This window comes from Ananas comosus, linkage group 2 (genome assembly GCF_001540865.1).
Source record: "Ananas comosus cultivar F153 linkage group 2, ASM154086v1, whole genome shotgun sequence".
Classification (NCBI taxonomy): Eukaryota; Viridiplantae; Streptophyta; class Magnoliopsida; order Poales; family Bromeliaceae; genus Ananas; species Ananas comosus.
In genome coordinates this window covers 15,814,320-15,829,315 of record NC_033622.1, presented here as the reverse complement: position 1 = coordinate 15,829,315, position 14,996 = coordinate 15,814,320, and the positions used below count along the sequence as shown (strand labels likewise).

Genomic DNA, 14,996 nt, shown 5'->3' with positions numbered 1-14,996 from the left:
GTGGGTTTTATAAATAAAAAATAATCATATTATCCTCTTATTATATTTAAATTTAAATTTTTAAATTTTTAAATATATATTTTTAAATTTAAAATTTTAACTTTGAAATTTTAAATTTTGAAATTTAAAATCTCAAATTTTAAATTCAAAATTTTAAATTTTAAATTTCAAACTTTAAATTTAAGATCAAATTTAAATTTGAAAAATATAAAATATAAAATTTTAAATTTCAAAATTAAAATATCAAAATTTAATTTTAAAATTTAAAATTTAAAATTATAAACTTTAATTTTGAGATTATAAATTATAAATTTTAAAAATTTAAATTTTTAATTTTTAAATTTTTAAAATAAGAATAGGGGTGGGAACAATTAATAAAAATAATTTATTATAATAAATTTATAAATTTTTTTAAAATTCTACTTAAACTTAAATTTAATAAAAAGAATTTATTATAATATTTAAATACAATTTACTATAAATTTTATTATAATATTTAAATATAAATAATATGTATTAATATAGTACAATTAATAATTTTATAATAAAAATAATGTATTATAATATATAACATATTATATTATATAATTTAGTTTTAATTTAATTTATAATTTTAATTAAGTTTGAAATTAAGCATTGGAATAGTGTTATTCCACCAAAATGGTGGAATAGCAAATCCCTGACTATTCCGGAATAACCGGGAATAGCAAGATTTGATCGGAATAAAATATCCCGGCTAAATTTCACCCCGTTTGGGTTATCCCCGCTATTCCGCCCAACCAAACGGGGTCTTAGGGTTGAGCGGTCCCCCTAGTGTTGAGTGGTCTCCATTGATTAATAATATCAATCCAATGATTAGAAATAATCTATGAGGTTGATCTAAGAACTAAAAATCGAAAGCACTAACTATTTTATACTTCCGATAATATAATAACTTCACTATATATATATCCATCTAAGCAGGCGATATGAATTAAGATATGAGGTGAAGTAGAGGATCAGTAAATAATATGCTAGTAATAATTTCTTTAGCTAAGAGACAGCACTTTCGAAAGAAAATCCAAACAAGTTCGAAGGCAAATTTTCTACGCGGTGGGATCCATTTAAATTCCCTCGTCGGTTCCATCTTAGACGATCAATATATCATTTATTAAAAAAATGGTAATAAAATATTTACATCTCTCTCACCCAACAATTATTTTTAAAAGATTTTTTAACGGTAATATTAGTAAGATGTAGAGAATTGCAGGAAGTTCCTTCCAGAGAAACAGCGTAAAAAAAAAAAATAAATAAAAAAAATAAATAAATAAAAACTGAATGCATGTTACAGCACGCGTGCACACGCCAGCTGGCATCGCAAGTCAAATCGAAGAGTCAGTAAAATAATAATTGTCCAAAAAAAAATAAAAAAAATCATAACCTAATAAATAAATAAATTAGTTGACTACTCATTTTGTTCGCATCATAATTATTTCTCCCACTATTCTCTCTCACAAAATAATAATAATAATAATAATAATTCCCACTCAAATAGGAGATCTCTAACTACTAGTAAACCCACTTACAATTTTTCTCCCACCATTTTAGGGGAAATAATAATAATAATAAAAGTACTAATAATTTAACTCCTAATTTTTTGTTTATTAGTTTGAGCGAGTTGTTTGGATCGGTCCGCGAATTCGGCAACGAAAAATGGAGTTGTTTTTATGTACTTTTTTTTTTTTTTTGTTTCCTGTGGTGATTCAGGATCCAAAAAAAAACATGTTTGTCCTTTTTCTTGTTTTTGTTTTTTTGTTTTTTGGTAGTGATATGATATATTATGATTTGTGCTCGGAAATGCAAGCGATCTTTTTCTACCCCCGTGATGTTTATAATTAATGATCTGATGATGATAGTGTACCATAAAATGACATTCGTAGTATCAGAGACAACGAATTGCTTTTATTGTTTAAACTAATTTTTTATTTTTTGAAAAGGATTGCTTACTCGAAAATTTTAGGTTTCAGTTTCTAATTTTTTTTAGATCACAGCGGTGTAAATTTTGGAAAATTTCTATAATTCCCCGTTTTTCAATTGGTTTTTGAATTCCCCTTGTTCCCAATTAATTTTTCCGTTCGTTTCAGGAAACAGGCCATTATTAGATCACCATCCTCTTCCCCAAAACCCTAACCCTAACCCTAACATCTCCTCCACAACCCCAAATAGCAACCTCTCTCTCTCACTGTCGCTCTGTGCGCTTGTCAAAAGGATCCGTTCACCAAATTTAAGTCTCTGTGGAGGTAATTTAATGTGTGTTTCTCTCTCTACTTTTTTTTTTTTTTTTTTCATGTTGTTGGGGAGGTGAGAGAAAGAGAGAGCCCAGCGACTTCGCGTAATGAGTATTTAATGCCCTCTCTCATTTGACTCGCTCGCTAAAAAGCCGATCTTTGTTGAGGTCATTATTTCTTTATTCCCACCACCACCACCACCACGAAAACACCACCACCGCCTCCTCTTTCTCTCTCTACACACCGTGCTTTTTAATCTATCTACTTAAACACACTCTGGCCATGAATGTATTAATTACAAACACGGGTGCCTTTTGAGCTCCATCTTTATGAGATCCAAGGTCTCGATTTTTGGGTTTTTTTTTTTAGTGTATTTTATTTGTTATTTTAGTATGTGGGTATGCTTCGGTTTGGATTCTTTGGGCACAGAACTTCGGTTTCTGATCTTGTTTCCTGCAGGAGGCAAATGGGCTTCGGGCTTTGGGGGAGATGAGAGAAGATTCGGATGCGGTATGTTGTTTCCTGTGCCCTTTTTTGGATACTTTTTTGTGGTAGTTTTTGATTATTTGCTGTATTTTTCATCTCTTTGGGTATTTGAATTGGGTTGGATATGGTGTTGGATATAAGGGGTTTTGGGGTTTGGGTGGGAGATTCCAATGGTGTTTTTTTTTTTTGNTTTATTCATTTTTGTTATCCTTTTTTTTTTCTTTAATTCTGTCATACTATAGAGGTTTGAGAAGTTGGGTCTGATCCATATGCTGAATCCTTCATACTCTTTATATTGATTAATTAAAGATAACTCTCTTTTTTTTTTCTCTGTTTTTTCTACGCAGAAAGAGTTATGCATTGTGACCGTAGACAACATGAATATCAGCTATTTTAATTTCTAATAGATATAATTTCGTTCTCAAATAGAACCATCATTTCATTCTTTTCTCGTGTTTTCTAGCTAATTATGCAAGCATTATTTTAGGCCTAATCCATTTTGTATGTTGAGATGAAAGTAGTTTAGACTTTTAAGAAGAAACAAAGAGAAAGAAGATGACAGTAGTTTAGATTAGATCATATGTGATCTGAACTTCTGCCCTTTTCCAGCCACGTGCTTCAATGCCTTTATCAGCTCAGTATTTTGAAGATGATGCTTTTTTCTTTTTTTCTTTTTTATTTTTGGTGGAAATGAGTGTAATAAATTTGACAACCAACTCTGTTTTTTCAAGCTGGAATTTCTAAAATTTCTGGTGGCAGTTCATGTGGGTAGTTGGTTTTTCATCAAGTTAGCTTCCCTTTTTCGTTCGATGTCACTTTCATTCTTGGTACTTAACAATGCTTCTCACTTAATTTATTCCAAAAGTGGGTGTGCATTTAGTTCAGCTGTTCCCTACATATGTCATGTTGTTGTAATTTATAGTGAGGGTTGGAAAAGATTTGTTGTGAGCTTGAATGGATTTCTACATGGTAACATAGCTTGTTACCGACAAAGGATAATGTAATGGCCAACAAATCACCACCCTCTGCCCTTTTTCAGAATTTTGAAATTGGTTTTCCTTGCTTTTACATTGTCTAGATTTTCGTTGTCAGAAAACAATATCTGAATATTTCATTCTATTCCATTCAAGTTATTTCACTTTGGACAAGTTATAGCTCTCAGATCATACTTTATATTATACTACTAAAAATTCTTCTTCTGTTTATCTCTTTGCTGTCTAAGTTTTGCTAAGCTAGATAGCTTAATTTGCTCCGCGGTCTAAGTTTGCTTGTTAGCCTTGTCATTTGTGGTATTTTATATTGTTATAAATGCATAGAATCAGTTGTGAGTGAACAAAACTTATTCTGTGAAGACTACATTGTTTGGCACTTTTGTTCATAGAGTACATTGCTATGAATTTGGTTAATTTTGTCTCCTTTGCAGCGAACTTTCGTTTGGAAGATTGACTTCCCATTCCTTGTTGCAGGATGCAGCTCAAATTTGTCTGCGTAGGGATTTATAGTTGACAATGCATTGACCTACGCCCTAGATACGATGAGATTAGGTACTACGAGTTTGTTTCCTGCTACTACATATTCAGTTTGTATATTTAATTCATAGTTGCAGCCGGCACCCTGTGCCGGCTGGAGGAAATTAATATGTATTCGCATATATAAGGGTATGTAACATCTTTGCATAATCATATATGTGAAACATCTTTGCATAATTTTATTTATTTTTTTGATCAGTGCATAACTTGGAAATAATATATAGCAAATATAATCATCTTAGTTCGATCATCATCTCTTTCAAGATTAACTGTTATGGCTTTTTTCATGCAGATGGAGAGCAACCCTCCAATCATAATTTTGCTGATCAGATTGCCTCAAAAGTGATCAGACCTAATGAGGAGAATTTGACTATTGATATGTTTAAAGTAGAGAAAGAAGTTGTGTGGAACGAGAAGCATGGGCATTTATCATCAGTCGAGAAAATCTTGGGCGAACACACAAATACATCACAACGTACATATCTTGCCCTCAGGAATTCAGATAACAGGATTCAGAGTGATATTGAACAACAACCAATTTGCACAGATACTAATGGACTGGTAGGCAAAAAGGACTTATCAGCTGAAAAAACTGTTACAGAGATCCATTTGCCAGATCCTCATATTGTCAAGGACATATGTGTGGATGAACTAGTACGGTCGGTTGACAAGAAATTAATAGACAATGAAGTGGAACATAAGACTTCCTCAGGAATTTATTACTCTGTAGGGACTGTAAAAGAAGGTCAGAGTGAAGAAATGGCTACAGCAATTGCACATGATTCAAAATCAAGAACAGTCTGTGAGCCCCTTATTTGTGTTATTGACAAGGATACTGAAAAGCAACCTTTTCCTGAGAGTTCATATGGTGTCAGAGACCAGATGAATATGGCAGAGCAGATTGTAGGTGATAGATTTCATGAGCCGATCAGTTCACAACAATTAATCCCTCCTAAAGATTGTATTGAGGAACCTCAGAAAGTGTTTCAAGATAGTTTTATCTCCAGCAATGATCATGAGCAATCTGTTGATGCACGAGCAATTGATCAGGTACTTATGAGTTAGCTAGTTCTAATTTCCTTTCGGAAGTAATAATTTTGGATTTTTTTTTTTTTTTTTTTTTTTTTTTGGCCTTTTGGTTGGTTGAAATCATCAGAATATATCCTTGTTTTCTACAAGGCTTAAAGTTTTCATAATATACCACCTTCTCTAAACATTATTTGAAATTAGAGAAAGAAGCTTTTTTTTTTTATCAGATGTTGTTGGCAGAGGAACACAAAACTTGTGCTGTTTTAAGTAGGGGAAATTGCATCATCTGATTAGAGTTGGTTTCACCACCTTGGTATTGTAATATTTATGGCTTTAAATGGTAAAGCGTATCTGTATTCTGTCCCTAAGCGTAGATAACAGTTCTGTCCAATGTCTGCTAAGTAAGAACTGTTGATTATTGCACTTGAAATGTTGATTGAGTGCTTGAATTGGTCAAGAGCATTGATTTTGGAAAAAATTGGTTAGGAGAGAATTTATCTATAAGCTTGTTGAACTTCCACACTTACAAGGGCATTGACAGAAGGTGCTATATATGTTGTTCCATTACAACATAAAGAAAATTTGAAGTTCTCTTATTCCATTTTTATATTTAATTCTGAATTTGGTGTTTTTGTAGTAATGGAAAAGCTGGTGTATTTTTGCTTCTCAATTCTTCTCACAGGATTTATTAGAGTGCTCTACTGTCCAAGCAGTTCCATCTGATACTAGTAAGCTCCAGGAGTGCAGTTGGATGAAAGAGAATCTAGTTAATGGTTTCTCGAAGGACATGATTGAGGACTACTCTACTATTGTAGGTGTAATATCTGAAATGAAAGAGTCCAGCGGAAATGTAGGCTGTTTAGATGTTATATCAAATAGTATGTTGGAGGAGGGCTTTAATGCAGCTGTACAATCTGGTACCCAAACGTTGAGCCAAATTGACTATGCCAAAGAAAATCCTTTTGATAGTTTGCCTAGTAATCTTTTTAACGGTTGCTCAAAGGACATGATTGCGGACTATTCTACTGTTGTAGGTGTAACATCCGAAACGAAAGAGTCCAGTCAAAGCAGCGGAAATGTGGGTGGTTTAGATGGTATATCAAATAATGTGTTAGAGGAGGGCTTTACTGCAGCTGTACATTCTGGCGCCCAAACATTGAGCCAAGCTGACTATGCCAAAGAAAACCCTTTTGATGGTTTTCCTAGTTATCCTTCTAATGGTTTCACAAAGGAGGACATGACTGTGGACTATTCTACTGTTGTAGGTGTAATATCTGAAATGAAAGAATCCAGTCAAAGCAGTGCAAATGTGGGTGGTTTAGATGTTATATCAAATAATATGTTGGAGGAGGGCTTTAATGCAGCTGTACATTCTGGCGCCCAAACATTGAGCCAAGCTGACTATGCCAAAGAAAATCCTTTTGATGGTTTGCCCAGTAATCCTTCTAACGGTTTCTCGAAGGACATGATTGTGGACTTTTCTACTGTTGTAGGTGTAATATCTGAAACGAAAGAGTCCAGTCGAAGCAGCGGAAAAGTGGGCAGTTTAGGTGTTATATCAAATAATATGTTGGAGGAGGGCTTTAATGCAGCTGTACATTATGGTGCCCAAACATTGAGCCAAGCAGACTGTGCCAAAGAAAATTCTTCTAATGGTTTGCCCAGTAATCCGTTTGCGACCAACAGTGCAGATTCGAAGATCATTGCTGGTTGTGAGATTGACGGACTTGATACATGTGATTTTAACCCAAGAGCAGGGGAGACGATTTGCACAAATGATGGTGAAAAGGCTATAGAGAGTTGGCAACCTAGGCCTGTTCCAAATGATCATTTTGTCGAAGGGGCTATAACCGATGATGGAACAAATTCAGCTAGAACTTTTGTTTACCAGAATCGTGGGGATTTCAACTCGCCTGGTCCAATGATTTCATCAGGCCCAACAGCATCTTCAGGTCATATACCATATTCCGGTAGCATTTCTCTTCGGTCAGATAGTAGCACGACCAGTACTCGTTCCTTTGCTTTTCCCATGTAAGTATAACTGTTTTCTGAATATTGTGTAAATTTTGATTTTATGCTTCTGATCTGCATTGTTACTACCTACTTTATGTTTCTGTGATATCAACTTAAACTATGAAATCTATGATTTCCTTGCCAGCTAGTATAAGTTGTGCATTGTGCTTGCATATGCTTTTCTTCTTCTTTAAATCGTGTACTGTTTTGTGTAGTAAAAGGAAGTTGTCTTTCCATAACAGTACACTGCTAGTTCATCAGAAAGTGAAAACTGAAGCTGACATTCAATAAAAACTGCTGTTATGGAAAGACAATGGGAACTAGCAGTGTACTGTCATATGCTTTTTTGAGAGATAGGTAGCACGCTATCCGCTTCGTTTATTTCATTTAGAAATAAACTTAGCTGAAAATGTGAATCAACTAGGATTCGAACTTGGGTCTCGGGTACCAAAAACTAAGCCTTTTGTCACTTGCTCTAGGGACGATCGGTTGTACTTGGTTTATGTTATTGAGTATTTGTTTTGCTGAGAGACCCACTAGAATCATGACTTTTTTTTTGGTCCCAAGCAATCTAATATCCCATTTCCATTAATGAATGTCTCCTTGTTGTTTCGTAAATGTTCAGACTACAGACCGAGTGGAACAGCAGTCCGGTGAAAATGACGAAATCAAAGCACAGGCATTCTAGGAAGTCCCGTGGCTGGGGGTGGGGACTTCTTTGCTGTAAATTCTGAATGTTCTCTCTGTCTCTCTCTCTCTCTCTCTCTCTCTCTCTCTCTCTTTTACATCTAAATTATCTATCTGATGTAAAGACCATTTCCAGTTACTCTTCTTCTTTTCTTCTTTTCTTCTTTTTTTCAGCTTTTCCTTTCTTATCCCCCCGTCCTTTCTATCTTTGTTTATTCTATTGTAGTAGCAGGTTATAGCATTTGTGTGGTTCGGTAATGGTTTTTTTTTCTTTTATTCATGTAAGCAGAGTTGTAGATATAGCATTTTCCTCCTTGCTGTAACTTTCTACCTTTAAAGGCAGTGTGGGGTTTGCAATGGAGCTTTTCGTTATCTATTTCCATGGATAATTTGTGTTCTTAATATATGTTATCCATATTTGTAGCCCGCGCAACATCAGCCTACTTATGTTGTTCTCTCAAAGATCATGTGTTTACCAGATATACCATATCTGGCCATAAATTGTCTTAGTAACACTCGTGCATCTGACTTTTGTTTTTGTCAGCTTCTTTACAACTGTGTCAATCCAATATAACTCCATCGAGTTTTACTTGTCTAAGAAGAATATGCTATTCGTTCTATAATCTTATGACAATTATTTTTCAACATGAACTCGGCCCCAAATATTAGGCGAATTTCATGGGATGTATTCTGTACAAATTTTATCTGAAAACAGTAATGTCGGCTAAATTGCACCAAATTAAGCAAGCTAAACTTGAGATTTCAGAGTCTCTGTAAACCTTCCTGCACAAAAAAGATCAAGGTTTCATCCTAACTTTTCATGTCCGAAAAAATGAAGGGCGTGGATGCTACAAGCACAGGGAACAACTTACGAGCCCCTCCAAGAGGGATCACGAGCTCTTATCGTACTGCACCAGACACACGAGGTACCAGAGCTCGGGACCGGTCGCAGCGGACCTCGACAATTTTCCTTTCATAATCTGTACACGAGATCTTGATCTTCACCGCCGGTCGTACTGAATCTCGACAATTTTCCGTCCATAATCTGCACACCAAGATCTGATCACCGCCGGCCGTACTAGACCTCGACAATCTGTTTTCTACTATAATCTGTACACACCGAAGGTACCAGGACTCAGCACCGGATCGCACTACGCCTCGACATTTATTTCTCATAATAATCTGTACACATCCAAGGTACCAGAGCTTCGCACTTCCTCTCATGATATGTGGTCTATGAACTGCAGCTGGTGGGGTGCGCGCAGCAGATCGCAGCCGAGTCCTTGGTGCTGCCCGAGTCACGGCACCCGAATTTCTCAAATCAAACTCTCGGATGAGAAAAAAAGTAATAATAATAAATCATCATACATTATTGGTGAGATACAATTAACCTGTGAGTTACGTGACACATCCGGTGTCGTACAAAGTACACGCACATAATAATAACCAACTTTAATAAGATCGCTGTTTGCGCTTGTCCTCGCAACACTATTTGAAGCGTTGTTGATGCGGCAGCGCACATGCATGACGCGCAACAAACTCTGTTCGTTGCAGCTAAAATTAACAATTCAAAGTGGAGGTTTACTTACGTCCTTGTACTAGCTAGGTGTTTATAGAAAAGAAAAAAAGATATCAAATTTATGAGCAACACATAAATCACTAAATAATAATTAACCCCACAACCACAAGCTAATTTGAAAATACTAATAATTCAAAACCAAGTTCACACACATCGTACATTTTGGTCATAAAACTATCGCATAATTTCAAAAGCCTACAGCGTACGTCGACGTTGCATAAAATAGTGGTTAGAGCCTTGAGGAGCTGTTTATACCTACGCACGCGGAATCGTATACGGCCGCCCGCATAATCCTCCGCCCAATCAAAACTCGTCACGTCGTATGAGAGTGAGACGCTGGGGTTGAAGCTGTACCGCACAAAAAAATAAACCTTTTAGGGAAGCCCCGCATGGGGCGGTGGTGTGGGGCCCGCGGACCCATCAGCTGACGTGGCCAACCGTCGTCTTCTCACGCTTGACCACCCCCGGATTAAAATATCTCACAACAATACCATCCTTAATTAATTACGTAGTTAATTAATTAAGAAACTAAATGCCGATTCACCGAACCCTACTTAATTACGGTGTCATAACAATGGCGAGGAGTCAACAATATATATATATATATAAATATTAACACGTAATTAACAACTTGCGAAGCCGAATATTGATTTAATTAAAAAAAAAGGAGAAAAAAAAAATCCCTCCATTTTCTTCCAATTTTTTCAATAATTTTGGAAGACGCTGAATAAGAAGGTCAGTACCACGCAAAAGGGAGGATGAAAATGGAAAATAAAAATAAATATGAAAAAAAGTTTCGATGATGATTATTGTAACTAAGAGATAGGAGAGATAATAATTAATTAAGGGAGATAGAGAGAAGGGTCGGTGTCTCCCCAGTGGCTCGGATTCCAATGATCGACGGCTCCGGAGAGATCAAAGAGGGTCGGATCCACCGTAGCAGGCCAATCGAGACCGTTGAGGGTGAGGCCGCCGCCGCCGCCGCCGCCGCCGTTGGATCGGCCCTGGAAGGGCGGCGTCAGATCCATGCCGACCGTCTGATCCGCGAACCCCTGCTGCGCCCCGATCGCGTCGTCGGCGGCCGACTTCGGCTGCTGCGACTGGAGCGGAGCCGGCGCCGGGTGGGAGAAGCCGAGATCTAGAACCCCCGATCCCGGCGTCATCATGTTCGCGAAGGTTCCGGAGGGTTCGGGGAAGATCCTGGGGACTTGGGGGAGGGTTTCGAAGGGATTAGGGCTAGGGTTTGGGCCGGAGGGGTGGTCCGCGGCGGCAGTGAGGGTGGAGCTGTCGCTGCTGGATCTGGAGGAGGAGGAGGGGAGTCGGAGGTCCTTGTCGCTCGCCGCAGCCGTGGAGGCGGCGGCGGAGGGAGAGGACGACGAGGGTTTGGAGGGAGCGCGTTTGGATTTGCGGCAGCCGCCGCCGACGGGGACGTTGCGGAGGACGCCGCCCTTGGTCCAGTAGCGGCGGCAGGATTTGCAGAAGTGGCGGGGCTGGGAGAGGTTGTAGTTGTTGTAGTAGCAGAACTTGGTGTTCGTCGACTCGCACCGCGGGCACTTTATCTGCGGCGGCGGCGGCGGCGGTGGCGCCGCCCCCGCGAGGTACCCCATCGGCCTCTGCAGCTCCGCCGCGCCGAAGACGCGCCCCACGCCCCCCTCGGATCCGAACTCCTGCATCCGCATGCACGGAACCTTCTACAACCTTCCGGAAGCTTCGGAAGCTTTCTCTCTTCTTCTTCTTCTTCTTCCTCTTCCTCTTTCTCTTTCTCTTTCTCCGACGGGAAGCGAGAGGTATGTTTCTTCCTCTTCCTCTTTCTCTTTCTCTCACAGCAACTGATCCTCCTCTCCTCCTCACACACAAGCCATAGAGCAAATATCTTCTAGGGAGGTTCGTTTTACAAAAATACCCTCGTTTCGCCACTGTATCTACACAACCAGCCAACGGTAAAATACTAGCTAAACAAACAGTGTGGAGTGGAAACAGAGAAGAAGAATACGACGGAGAGCAACTTTGCTTAATACAACGCCCCAGGGGTGGGGTACTTTCGTAATTTCACTTCTTCACCGGGTGTGGTGGGGACTGGGGACCACACGTCCGCGATCTGCGGTAACAAAGGACGAGTGGGAACTGGGAAATTGACTCCCGCCTTATCTCTCCCCCCGTCGTAAGTTCTAACAAATGGTCGGGGCCTAGGAAGGGCGGAAGCCGTACGTCTGCGGCGGAGGGGCGGCGAGATGGCGACACGTGGACGGTCGATCTTCGGCGGGGCGGGCCACCCCTGTCGGCCCATCCGCTGCGCCTCGCGTCTCCCGAGGCGGGTGGTTCTGGACGCGCCACGTCGCGCGCTCCCATTTGTCGGTCGCCCAATGATTGCTCGCAGTGGGAGGTTCCGTCCCGTACGGACCTACTGCCACGTCTCGTCCCCCCCATTCCCCAAATTAACCTCTCACCGCTTTAAAACGCTTTTTATTGCCTGAACCTGGTCCACAAAGTCCGCAACAAAAAAACCACGGGGACACATATTTTTTTTTTAGAGGTGTCTCTACATTTCCTTTCTATTCTCACGATTAATCAGAGAGAAAACGACTGATGTTGATCAGCCTGAGATAGTGTGATCCGGTGGAATCAACAAACCGGAACGCCGCACATAGATTGTTTAAGTTGAAAACTACCGGTCTTCGCCGTGCTTACTCGGGTAACTTACACAGAGACTTGGGTAGTGACGCGACGACGACGAGAGATGTAAGCCACACAATATGCATCTCGCAATGTTGCTTCGGCTGCGAATAGTGCAATACATTATTTCCGTGTAACGATATTCTGCGGAACTATACATGCGCGACCAATTTACTAAGGCATTTATTCCTTCTCGATAAGAATAACAAAGGATTGTAGTTGTAGATCAAGGATAAGGGACCTGCATAGTGCGAAGCACTATTCTATGGATAAGACCACATCAATAAAGAATTTTTTTCTAAATTTTATTTGTTTTCAATTCCGAGTGTTTGATTACTCTATTGTTTGGCATCGATCGATCTTGTCTTTATAACATCACTTTGGTGCTGTTTGTGTGCATAGTTAAAAATACGTATTGATATATAAGTTTGCTATATTTTGGTACCAATTGTCTTTATACTGCCGTTATGTAGATCTCATCTTAAATAATATCTATTCTTTTTTTTTTTTTTATATCGGTAGTGCATGCGTAGAATTTATCTTTTCTTTTCTCTTCTCTTCTTTTCTTTTGTCGAACAATTTATGTTTTGACATCCGAGGAAACTCGCCCTGCTTTAACTTCAACATGAAGGCCAGCATTATTTTTCTATAATCTGGTGCGCAGAAAATTTCTGCATCAAATGTGAACAGCTATGTTGCACAGTACCAAAATTATGTATTTTTGTGAGAAATTCATTACACACGTGGCAGCACCTAATCTGCTATGGAGGAAAGTTTATTTGATTTGATTTTCTTCTCCATACCTTGCCCATGGATAGATGAGTAATAGGTTAGCATGCATTAATTAGCCTAATTATTTGTGGCCTCGCTTTCTTTGAGTCAATTTAGCATTAGTGGTTGCTGTAATGATGCTAATTAATTGGCATAAATTTTACTTTGTACTACTCGAAACTGACAATATTACTCTACAAAATATCTGCTGATTAATTTGTATGCAAAAACTAGCCCTAACAATCATGCAGTTTTTCATGTTGACATCATTTTGGACACAATTCTAGGCTTCTAGCTCGCTCATTCAAATATATATTTGTTACCATTTTTAGAAACCCCATCCAAGTCTTAAGCCACCGTTTGGTTCGGGGTTAAGAAAAAGTAGCTATTCCAGGGATAGGGTTAAGTTCAGGGTTAAAATGGTGTTAAAATTTTTTTGTGTTTGGTTGGAGGCTGGAGTTAGTCTAGGATAGTGAAAAAAAGTGTTTGGTTGGAGTAGGTGGGATAAGAAGATAATGATTGATAAAGAAGAAAAATGTGAGGGCTCGAGATGCGTGCGGGTTAAAGTTGGGAGGGGGAGTGGGGTTAATGATAAATAAAGAAGAAAAATGTGAGGGCTCGGGATGCGTGCGGGGTTAAAGTTGGGAGGGGCAGTGGGGTTAGTAAACCCCACTAATCCGATTTGGGGTGGGGTTAGTAAACCCCACCCCTTAAGAGTGGTGTTTGAGTATAAATTGGGGGTTAAGGGGTTATTCCACCCCTTAACCCCCAACCAAACGGTGGCTAAGAATTCAATTCTTTGGCCTTTTTAAATTGAGAATCAGCTTATCTACTGATGCGGATTTTCCTTTGTTACAATGATATATATGTTCGGTGAAATTATTACCTCGTTCTATTTTCTTTTCAAATTATAGGAAACAAAATGTGTAAGAAACCGCAATTGAGCTCATCGTCTTTAATTTCCCCACATTTTTTATCCCGAATTCATGGAAATTATTATATGCATTAGATTAGATACCTTTTTTATTTCCCCTTTTTGCCTTGCAATAATTTAAGTACATAAATAGCTAGGCTTTACAAGCAATAGTTTCCATATATTTTTTAATGACCCTGAATTGAGAAGGCTAGTAAGGTGGCTATTAATTGCGATTCAAATAAGTTTTAATGTTCGGCTATATCATACATGCGTGCATGATGTCATGCATGATGCATCTAATGTACCTACAAAAATAATGACCATGTTGCGTGACATTGAGGTTTCTGACCTATTGCTATTATATTTTTAAAACTGTGTTGTTTGTACACTTTAGATTATGTGTATATTTTACAATTTACTCACCCGACAATTCATGTTTTTTATTTGTGCTATCAAAATTTTTTTATACTAAAAATATACAAAATTTTAGAAATTTTAGTATATAAATATGGGGTGTAAGATTTATAATGTCTAAATAGGTGTGTACATGCAGTATTTTTCTATAACTCATTATAAAAATTTAGATGAGTTTGACTTAGTGTTAGATTGTTTGTGAAAATAAAAAGCCATAAATTTTATGCGGTAGAATCAATGTTGAGTCCCCATCAAGGATACTATTAACTAAACACAATATTTTATTATTTTATGATCACATCGAGGATCAGCTCAAGTAGCTAGTAAGCTAACTGCTGCTAAGTATAAATTAAATTGTCGAATATCAAGGATGACCCGTTAATTAGATGTTAAATTGATAAACAAACTATGATGTGTATAAACTGATTCATTAGCACACTTAGTCTAGTATTGAAGCCTATGTGACGCTATTAGATAAAATAGAGTTGGTGTAAAAGTATATAGGGATATATTTCTGCGTTTTCCGGTAGAACTGTAGAAAATATACCCTAACCGACTCATCGCGATATGCAGAACGCGATATTATGTACGGAAACAAACAATATACTTTTCTAACGTACTTTCTGATCGTA

General features: G+C 38.1%; 2 protein-coding genes across 3 annotated transcripts; one reads left to right on the top strand and one right to left on the bottom strand.

The window, feature by feature from the left end:
- LOC109724970 lies at positions 1,765 to 8,440 on the top strand. Of its 2 annotated transcripts, none has more exons than XM_020253998.1 (6): positions 1,765 to 2,279; positions 2,727 to 2,777; positions 4,220 to 4,297; positions 4,575 to 5,332; positions 5,994 to 7,342; positions 7,950 to 8,440. In XM_020253998.1, the coding sequence occupies exons 3-6, from the start codon at positions 4,288 to 4,290 to the stop codon at positions 8,056 to 8,058; spliced, it is 2,226 nt and encodes a 741-aa protein (XP_020109587.1). In that variant the 5' UTR covers positions 1,765 to 2,279; positions 2,727 to 2,777; positions 4,220 to 4,287; the 3' UTR covers positions 8,059 to 8,440. The 2 variants fall into 2 exon arrangements, with proteins under 2 accessions (XP_020109587.1, XP_020109580.1); XM_020253991.1 differs by lacking the exon at positions 1,765 to 2,279 and adding an exon at positions 2,390 to 2,608.
- Positions 8,751 to 11,956, bottom strand: LOC109724981 (dof zinc finger protein DOF5.4-like). The gene is made up of 2 exons (XM_020254007.1): positions 9,846 to 11,956; positions 8,751 to 9,300 (listed from the first exon to the last, which is right to left on the bottom strand). Exon 1 carries the CDS (start codon positions 11,267 to 11,269, stop codon positions 10,433 to 10,435), a length of 837 nt encoding a protein of 278 aa, XP_020109596.1. The 5' UTR covers positions 11,270 to 11,956; the 3' UTR covers positions 8,751 to 9,300; positions 9,846 to 10,432.